Source organism: Macaca fascicularis, chromosome 10 (genome assembly GCF_037993035.2).
Source record: "Macaca fascicularis isolate 582-1 chromosome 10, T2T-MFA8v1.1".
NCBI classification, from domain to species: Eukaryota; Metazoa; Chordata; class Mammalia; order Primates; family Cercopithecidae; genus Macaca; species Macaca fascicularis.
The window spans coordinates 9,777,003-9,787,564 of NC_088384.1; the positions used below are offsets into that span (position 1 = coordinate 9,777,003).

The window sequence follows — 10,562 nt, forward strand, 5'->3', positions numbered from 1 at the left end:
TGGATCCTTGCCTGCCTGCACCTCCTGGAAGCTCTCTTAGGTTGCATCTACCCCTTATCCCCACCATACACATACAAAGGAAATAAATGTACTCACCCTGCCTCTCCCCTTCCTCACCTGACTATAGCTCCTAGAAGCACCCAGGCTGGCTATCCTTGATCTAATCCAACTCCAAACCATGTCCAGGACAATTAGTATCCTGTCCAGCCCAAGATCACTGGATCACTCAGGAATTCCACAAATATTTAATGAGCACTATGTGCCAGGCACTGTCTTAGGTGCAAAGAATTCAGTGGGAATGAAACGAAGGTCCCTGCCTCATGGAGCTAACATTCAATAAGGGGAACACAGGGGTGAGAATCAAGGGCTAATTTTATCTTCAGACCACTGACCTTCAGCCTGCCCAGCTCTTTTTGTCCTCCAAGGCCCAGGTCAAGAGCTACCTCTTTGGTGTGGTCTTCCTGGTAAGCCAGACTTTACCAGGCTACCCTCACTGCTGACTTTCACTTGTTGCCCTGTGCAATTTTAAGCTGTTCTATACTGGTACTAGAGTTTCTCATCTCAAGCTCCATGAAGCCATAACATTCTACGGTATCTTTCATGATTCCTTACAGCTCAGAAACCACAGCCAGCACTTGAATACTTGTTGATCAACTGAAGACATGGAACCACTTTTCCCAAACCTGGCCCCTAGGTCTCCTGTGACAAAACAGCCACACCTCTTCCTTGTGCGGTATATAACTGTATTTTGCGGCAAAACCTTACGCACTGTTATAAACCAGGTCTTCTGGAAGGACAGAGAAGTGGAATCATCTTCCACTGGGATCAAACCTAAAGGATCTGTGAAACCACTGAACCACTGTGGTAGTTTCCAGAGGGTGGTAGTTTCCATTTTATTCAGAAATCCATGGGGATAAAGACAGTATTAACCAATAGGTAATTTAAACTCATTACAAATTAAGACAGGGTTGGTTACAGAGGCTCATGCCGGTAATCTCAGTACTTTGGGAGGCCAAGACAGGAGGACTGCATGTGCCTGGAAGTTCAAGACTAGCCTGGGCAACACAGTGAGACCGGCTCTACGAAATATATATATATATGTGTGTATATATATAAATTAGCTGGGCATGGTGGCACATGCCTAGTCCTAACTAGTCGGGAAGCTGATCTGGAAGGACTGCTTAAGCTTAAGAGTTCAAGGTTTCAGTGAGCCTTGTGCCACTGCACTCCAGCCTGGGCAACAGCCAGACACTGTCTCTAAAAAAAAATTAGGTGGCTCAGCCAGGCACGGTGGCTCATGCCTGTAGTCCCAGCACTTTGGGAGGCCAAGGCAAGCGGATCACCTGAGGTTGGGAGTTCAAGACCAGCCTGATCAACATGGAGAAACCCTGTCTCTACTAAAAATACAAAATTAGCCAGGTATAGTGGCGCATGACTATAATCCCAGCTACTAGGGAGGCTGAGACAGGAGAATCACTTGAACCCAGGAGGTGGAGGTTGAGGAGAGCCAAGATCGCACCATTGCACTCCAGCCTGGGCAACAAGAGTGAAACTCCGTCACAAAAAACAAAAACAAAAAAACAAATCAGGTGGCTCACACCTGTAATCCTAGCACTTTAGGAGGCCGAGGCAGGAGGATCATTTGAGCCCAAGAATAGACCTCACCTCTACAAAATTCAAAAAATTTGCTGGGCGTGGTGGTGTGCGTCTCTGGTCCCAGCTACTTGGGAGGCTGAGGTGGGAGGATCGCTTGAGCCCAGAAGGTCAAGGCTGCAGTGAGCTGTGATTGTGCCACTGCATTCCAGCCTGGGTGACAGAATGAGACCCTGTCTCAAAAAATAACTAAATAAAAAGTAAAATTTAAAAGTTAGATAAATAAAATAAGACAAGTAGGAACTGATCATGGAATAGGAATGCAAAATGCATATGAATTTCTTTCTGTGCCCTTGTGGGTAGGCAGCTATAGACATACAGTACTTTCTACTGGCTCTGTAATCTTCAGTAAATTAATGAACCACCCTGGGACTCACTTTCAGGTTCTGTGAGAGGGAGATGACTAGTATAACGGTTCTCTCTACCTGACAGGGTTGTTATGAGGATTGAGAACATTAACATGTATAAGTGTTTAACACCGTCTGGCACATAAGTTCTCAAAACATGTTAGCTGCCCTTGCTATATTCCCAACCCCCACCTACCCCACCCCCCATTTGTTAACCCATTTCTGTATTTAGGAGCACTTAGTAAAGAGTCTGTGGTTAGAACTGGGGCTTCAATTAAGGGTCTTACCACACTGCCCACATGACCAAAATGGAAAGCAAGGACAAACGAAGGGGAGAAATATTACAAAAGCAAAATGAGAAAATGGCAAACAGATTCTTTTCAATTAGCTGCTGCATTTATCTCTTCCCCCAAAAGAGAATCTTCTGCTGCTTCTGTTTCTTCATCTGCACAATGGGGATGTAGCCATCATACATGCCTGCAAGGCTGTAGTGAGATCCTGGACATGAAATCATGCTGAAAACTGAAAAGTACCATGCACCTGTGTTTCTGCCTAAGCTCTCTAAGGTGAGTGGCCTTAGATAAGTCAACATCTCCTGGCCTCAGCTTCTTTAATTACCGTATTAAAATAGGGGTAATAAGAATATCTCACAGGATTGTTGTGAGGAAGAAGTGAAATAATACAAAGTATTTTGGGGCCTAGAACATAAGAGTGCAATTATCGAGTTAGTAAGATTACTAGCCTAGTCAACTGGACTCTTTCCTGAAAGGAGGGGTATGGAAAAACCAATACTGGCCCAGGAACTGCAAGAACTAGGCTCTAACCAGCCGGGTGACCTTGAGCAAGCCGCTGACCCTCTCTAAATCGTGGTTCCCGTGGTCGCAAAATGAGTATTTTAAGAGAGGATCCCTGGGCTCCTACCAGCTCTTCCACTCCGCTGTTAAGGCGCCGGAACAAAGGCCACCCGCTCCCCAGCCCGTACCCGAGGGGCCACAACTCAAAATTCCTTCTGCTTAATTCCCTTTGCAGCGTGACAGCAGGAGCGCCCGGCTCTCCATCTCGGAGAGATGTGTCCACATGCCGCCGCCACTGCTCTCTTCATCAGCAACTTGCTTCTGCAGTCGCTGCCCAAAGTTTCGCGGAGCACCCGGCGACCTGGCCGTCGATCAATCCCGAGAAGCCCAGGGATTCGGGGCGCCGAGACTGGGGGCTGGGCCCCGGGAATCCCAAAGCCGCCCCCGCGTCCGGGCAGGGAGTGACAGGTGCGACGCACGGTCGCGGGCGGCGGGAGAGCGGACCACGCAAAGCGCGTGTGGGCGCGCGAGGGAGGCGGCAGCCACGCGCTCTCCTTAGGCCGCTCCCTGAGACGCCCCCGCGACGTCCCTGGCCCCGTGCTCTGGAACCCGCGACCCTCGCGCCGCTTTCGGCCCCGCGGCGCCCCAGATCCCACGGCCTCCCGGAGCGGCGCGGCTGGGCAGGGCTCAAGCTCGCAGCGCCGGAAGGGTTGGGGACCGCCGGGGGGACAGTGCGCACTGGGTTCTTCCCGCGCGAGCCGGGGCTGTCTGGGGGTGGGCGCACGCGCACCCGGGCGCGCCGCCGTAACCCCTTCCTCCCCGCGCGGCCCCCGCACTCCCACCCACCCACCAACCACTCACCGTCGATGTCCCCCAGGGTCAGCTCGTCGCCCAGCTCCGTGAGGGTCTCCATGGTCTCCAGACCGCCCAGCTCGCCGCTATCGTCCATCGCCCGGCTCAGCGCAGAAGCCCCCCTGCCGTCCCGCTCAGGGAGACGCGGGGGCGGTGCCGTCGCCGCCGCCCATGACACCCGACAACCCCCGCCCGGTACCGCCTCACCGGCGGGTGCCACCCGCCGCCATGTTTGCGTTGCGCCCGGGCGCCGCACGAAAAGGGCGGGGCGGGATTCCCCCGCCCCATCCCGCGCCCCCTGCGGCCCCGCCTCCAGGCCGCGCGCCCCCCTGTTTGTTGTCAATGGGACCAGGCTCATCTCAGCCAATGGGCGCGCGAGGCGGCGCGTGGGGTGATGGCGCGTCATCGATCAGCAGCTCAGATTTGCATAGTGAGGTTCCTCCCCTCGCGGCCTCGGAGCGAATGCCCGGAGTAGCCGCCCGGTCATCATCTTAACCTTCTCCGCCTTGTTTAAAGGAGCCGCTGCCTTCTCCGTTGGATCTGCGCCACACGCAAGTCCGTTCACTGGCCTGGGAGTGAAGGGTTAACAGGCCACCCTCCACCTGCGACCGCTGGCCGCCTCCAGCCCTGGCTGGGAGCACATTACGTCATCTTCCCAGCTGCCTCCCGGCGCCCTGACCGCCTGAGAAAACCGGCGGAGTCAAACCTGGCCCCCCGGCGCTCGGGAGGAGTCCGGGTCATCCAAGTCCCGCTTCTCCCAGCCCCCTTACAAAGGCGGGCACGGAGGCTGACAGGGTTGCGAATTGTCCCAGGGCGGTCAGGATTTTACGTCTTCTGCTTTGCACCCGCCGTGACCTCGCGCTTTCTCCAGTGGTCCTCAATCCTTGGCACCTTGGAACCACTGAGGACCTGAAAACCACGCCAGTGCCCAGGCCCGTCGCCGGCCTCCTGAGAGGGGGGGCCCCGGGCATGAGTTTTTTGAAAAAGTTCCACCAGGATTCTGAAGCGCAGCCCACCCACGAATTTCCACTTCTTGAAGCACCTCACTGCCCCGTCTCGCAGCTGGTCGTGTTGTAAACTTCTAGGAATTTAGCCTAAGGAATAAAAATTACAAATGCTTAAAGAAATGCTGTAGGCCGGGCGCCGTGGCTCACGCCTGTAATCCCAGCACTTTGGGAGGCCGAGGCGGGCGGATCACTAGGTCAGGAGATCGAAACCATCCTGGCTAACACGGTGAAACCCCGTCTCTACTAAAAATACAAAAAATTAGCCGGGGTGGTGGCGGGCGCCCGTAGTCCCAGCTACTCGGGAGGCTGAGGCAGGAGAATGGCGTGAACCTGGGAGGCGGAGCTTGCAGTGAGCCGAGATCGCCTGGGCAACAGAGTGAGACTCTGTCTCAAAGAAAAAAAGCAGCACTGTAACTAGGAAGAGGTGAGAATAAGGAAATGAATATGTAAATTACATCCACACGATGGAATACTAAGGGATCATTAAAAATTATGCACACAAATGTATATTTATTGGCAAGAAGAGGCGTTCACAATATATTGATAAAAGGGAAAAGTAAGTTTCCTGCCAGTTTGTGAGAGGCAGCTGTTGCTTAGTGATCAATAATTAAGAACAGGCTGTGTGGAGGCAGACACGTGGATCCAGTAATTCACTGTGTGTCCTTGGGCTGTTTAATTGTTCTAAGCCTCAGTTTTGTCATCTCTAAAATGGGGATAAAATAGTATCCCTCATAGCTGTGGTTAAGTGAGATTATTTGCACATTCAATTGACAATATTTATTGACCATCTCTGTGGCAGGGAAAAGAATGTGTCCTGCCCTCTGAGAGCTTCCAGTCTAGCAAAACAAACAAACAAACAACAACAACAAAAAAAACAGAAATCCCACACCCATATTAAACATAAAAATAAATTACAGATGATGGTACAAGTGATCAAGGAAAGGTAATGGAGGTGATGAAACTAACAAGGGACCTGACTTGTGCTGTCAAGAAGACTGAAGAAGTGACATTTAAGATGAAACCTAAAATTATGAGAGAACTGCAGCTGTTACAGCCAAAGGGGAAATGATGGCATGGATAAAGGCCTCGAGGCAGGAGGAGCTCCTGGTAGCCAGCTCTCAGCATAAGCTTTGGCATAGTAATTGCCTTGCATGCTGCTGTATGGCAATTGAAAAAATAAGGATCTGGCCAGGCATGGTGGCTCACGCCGGTAATCCCAGCACTTTGGGAGGCCGAGGTGGGCAAATCATTTGAGGTCAGGAGTTCGAGATCAGCCTGACCAACATGGTGAAACCCCGTCTCTACTAAAAATACAAAAATCAGCTGGGTGTGGTGGCGCATGCCTGTAATCCCAGCTACCCGGTAGGAGAATCACTGGAACCTGGGAGAAAGAGGCTGCAGAATGCTGACATCATGTCACTGCATTCCAGCCTGGGAGACAGAGCAAGACTCTGTCTCAAAAAAAAAAAAAAAAAAAGAAAGAAAAAGAAAAGAAAAGGCGGGTGGGGGGGGGGGGGGAGAGAGAGAGAGAAAGAAAGAAATAGAAGAAAAAATAAGGATCTATGTGCTCACCCGAAGGTTAAAAAGGATGGAAGACCCAACAGCTGGCTGTCAGACATTGTTATAGGAGTAGTAAGATTTGGGGTGAATTTTACTTTCTTTCTGGCATTTCAGTATTGTTTAAATTACCTTTTATAATGAATGTGTATAACTAATGAGAAATAGTGTCTTTTTTTGGGAAAACAAGACAAGATTGTTCTTGTCATTGTTTACGCACAGGGAGGCTAGTATAGAATACACCAGTCTCACCCCGAAAGACACAGAAAACTAAACCGTGCTCTGGACCCAGCACTGAGCAGGAAGGTGCCACCTTCAACTGTGCTGCCTAGTGGCTCTTGCAAGGCCCCTCACACTAGTGTGTGACTGGTACTCTGGGGGGATTCAGCAACAACTCCCATACAACTCACTCTGACCCAGGTCACCCCCACAACCCAGAATCTCAGTAACCCCTTCCAGAGGTGGCACACAGCACCTGTTCCCATAGTTCACTGGTGAACCTGCCCAGAGGCTGTGATGCCTGGCCAAGTGGACTGAGGGGGTACAAGTGAAGGTTCAGTAGAAATGGTGGAAGAATAGTGGCTGGACCCGAACCTCAGGAAACATTGGTATTTTCCCTCTGGCCTTGGGTCCCACGTAACTGAACATCTCTTCCAGGTGGTACCTTGCTTTGACTAGCAGGAGGACAAGGGCTGGCTCTGAGATGTAGAGCAGCTTTTGACAAGTCCCTTCTCAGGACCTGAGCTCTTCATCTGAAGAGGGATGGACAGCCGGGCGCGGTGGCTCACACCTATAATCCCAGCACTTTAGGAGGCCGAGGCAGATGGATCATGAGGTCAAGAGATCAAGACCATCCTGGTCACCATGGTGAAACCCCATCTCTACTGAAAATACAAAACTTAGCTGGTCGTAGTGGCAAGCACCTGTAGTCCTAGCTACTCAGGAGGCTGAGGCAGGATAATCACTTGAACCTGGGAGGTGGAGGTTGCAGTGAGCCGAGATTGCACTACTGCACTCCAGGCTGGCGATAGAGTGAGACTCTGTCTCAAAAAAAAAAAAAAAAAAAAGAAAGAAAAGGGATGGACGAGACTGGTAAACACTACGTTTCCATATCTACCATGGATTGGGTACCTGCTACGGGTCACAGAAGAGAATTTTATATATGGTTTTTCATTTACTTCCTCTGACCCTTCCTCTTCCCTCAATCTTTCAGGATTCAGTTCAGGTATTACTTCCTCTAGGAAACCTTCCAATTGGATTAACCAAAAGTATGTACTCCACTGTTTGACACAGAGATGGGGTTAGAGAGGGAAATAATAAGTTTGGTTTTGGAAACATAAGTGATGAGAATTATCAGGTAGTAACAGGGCAAGTATTCAGCTTTTAAGTCTTAGAGGGTATGGCTGCCCAAGAAGAAAATAGAAACAGCCCCACAAAAACTTCATGCAAATGGAGGCAGGTGAGGAAAGAAGAATCCAGAAGTGACAGCAGGCTCAGGCTTGACAGCAGGGAACTACAACAAGCAGCCTGAGAGAATCACCTCAAGGAGTTGTCAACAGCATCTCTCTGAGGACAGTGACGGGGAGGGGAGGAAGATGTGGGACTGGAATAAGAAGGGCTGTGGACCAGGGAGGTTTTCCCTCCCAGTGGACATCTGGCAATGTCTGGAAACATTTTTGGTTGTCATAACTGGGGGACTGCTACAGGCATCTCATAGGGAGAGGCCAGGGATGCTACTAAAATAGCCTACAATGCACAGGACAGCCCTCCTCACACACACACCCCAAACAATTACCTAGCCCCAAACGTTAATGGTGCCATCGCTGGAAAACGCTGGCTTAAAGGATATCAGGGAGCTCACAGACTCCCTGATGGTTCCAAAGACTGGGCCTAGCAGCTCAGTAGACAGGAGCAATGTCCAAGATCACACTGAGAACACCACTGTTGCCACCACTGGGCATCCCTGGCACTGGTCACTGGACTTGGCACTAGAACCACCCATTTGCTGCTGCCCCTGGTACCTGTGACCACCAGCACGACTCCCACAGTGGTATATACAGTTGGTAGAGCTATAATCACGTAACAATCCCAGCTGCAAGAGGCGGCTGGACAAACATGTGCCCTAGGGCCTTTACAGCTGAGGGGGTAGGCTCTGCCTGCAGTAAGACTCAGAAAGTGGACTTCCTGGAGCAAGTGACTATAACAATCAACAGTGGCAGCAAAGGGAAGGAGAGAGGCAGCCAGTGGAGTAGTTCTATTTGTTTCTTTGAAGGTGCCCATTTGAGGGTGGAAAGGACAGGATTAACCAAGATGGAGAGAGGATGAAGGTATTAGAGGGAAGAGCCCAGGAGGAAGGAGGTGCCAGAAGGGGCAGATGAGGAGATAGGTAAGACCAGGCCCCTCTCTTTGGCTCTGATACAGCAGGCAGTCAGTAAATCTATAAGATGAACAAGGAACCATCAGAGAAGGGCACACATCACTGAGAAGTCACTTAAATTCCAGGTTTCATCCTTTCTTTCTTTTTTTTTTTTTTTGTGAGACGGAGTCTCGCTCTGTCGCCCGGGCTGGAGTGCAGTGGCGGGATCTCGGCTCACTGCAAGCTCCGCCTCCCGGGTTCACGCCATTCTCCTGCTTCAGCCTCCCGTGTAGCTGGGACTACAGGCGCCCGCCACCTCGCCCGGCTAGTTTTTTGTATTTTTTAGTAGAGACGGGGTTTCACCGTGTTAGCCAGGATGGTCTTGATCTCCTGACTTCGTGATCCGCCCGTCTCGGCCTCCCAAAGTGCTGGGATTACAGGCTTGAGCCACCGCGCCCGGTGGTTTCATCCTTTCAACCACCGGGCATTCTGAGATGGGGGGGGCCCAAGGATCTGAGTGTGAAGAGCCTGGTTCTGATAACAACAGCTGGCAAGAGACAGCCCAGGCTGGTCCCAAGTTGCCCAGGTCTTGCCACCACACTGGGCTGCCTTCCCTGTTGCTCTGCAGTTGCCCAGCTCTGCTTCAAATTATACAAATCCTGCTAATGACAGAGACCCTAGAAGTTATTCAGTAGAACGAACCTCCAGCCGAAGCTGGACCCACACCTGACTGTTCTGAGGTATCCCTTGACCTCCCTGCCACCCCAAGAAAGCTCAGTCTGCTGCCAAGCAGGCCTGGTTCTTAGAAAGTTTTTTCCCCAGTTAAGGGGAAAGCAAAGCACCTTCTCTGCTAAGTCAGCAACTACAACCACTCTCCAGCATGAAGAGGACAGTGACTGGCCTGGTCCTCCCGGCAGGGAAGAGCTTGTGGGCTGGTCCTGACCCCCAGCTCCAGCTGCTGGCACCAGGACAGGTTAAACAGCTGAGCCAGTGAATCTGACCCTTTCCCACTGATGCAGGAAAATAGGGTCTGGAGGCACGGAACATAAGGCCAATTCACGCTTCAGCTATAACAGGAAATATCCTCCCCATAGGTCATATGCTGTAAATGAATTTGTAAATTTACTTCATCCTCTCCATTTACATAGGGTGTACCTCAGGTAACCAATGGAATCCTCTAGGGGGTATATACTCCCAAAAATTCTGTAAGGGGCCCCTTGAGCCCCTATGCTCAGGCCCTTTCCCACACTGTGGAGTATACTTTCATTCTCAATAAAACCATTCATTCCTTCCTTGCTTTGTGCATTTGTCCAATTCTTTGTTCAAGACACTAAGAACCTGGACACCCTCCACTGTTAATGCCATGGTCCAGCCCTTTAGTTCACAGACTCTGGTGTCCATGTGGCTGGGGTCACACAACCTGAGAGGGGCAGGGTGGAGATGGAGCTAGGTCTGTTGAGTCAGTCCCACCACACTGCCCTGCCTCCACTGCCCAGTGAGTGGGCCCAGGTGGCTGGTGCAGTTCTGATGGGGAAATTTCTCCAGCACTCCTCCCAGCCCCCACACCCAGCTCTCTTCCAGCTGCTTCTTGTCCCTTTACTTCTGAGTAACTGACGGGTGCAGGATGTTCTGGGCCCTTCCATGAGGCTCAGCTTCCGTAAGGCTCAGCTTCCCTTTGTTGCCACGGCCCCGCAGAGAGGCCAGCCTCAGAGAAACAGGTTAGGGCTGGGCAGGGGATTCAGACACCATCAAATTCATTTTGCCAATGAAGCTGCAGCACAGGGAGGGGAAAGGGTGGGCCAGGGAGAGTCAGCAATCTGAAGGGCTAAGACTCAGATCTAACTTGGGCTCTGTCAATGGTAGAGGGTTGGGTGTCGAGGGGATCTGGGATGGTTTTCTCTGCTTCTTTAAGAGGCAGATCCTGACTTGGCAAGGTCAAAGAGGCAGAGCTAGAATTCTCACTAAAGCCCTTCCCTCCTCTGCTTGGGAGGGGCAT

General features: G+C 51.4%; 1 protein-coding gene across 2 annotated transcripts in view; it reads right to left on the minus strand.

Moving 5' to 3' along the window:
* SREBF2 (sterol regulatory element binding transcription factor 2) overlaps nt 1-3,908 on the minus strand; it is an 80,188-nt gene extending 76,280 nt beyond the window's left edge. Inside the window, exon 1 of one of the 2 annotated variants that reach the window (XM_065522083.1) lies at nt 3,656-3,908. In XM_065522083.1, the coding sequence (XP_065378155.1) occupies nt 3,656-3,743 (88 nt within the window). In that variant the 5' untranslated portion in view covers nt 3,744-3,908. Of the gene's footprint in view, nt 1-2,982; nt 3,565-3,655 lie in introns of those variants that run through there. The other variant, XM_065522084.2, reaches the window with a different exon arrangement.
* Between the last annotated feature and the right edge of the window lie 6,654 nt (nt 3,909-10,562).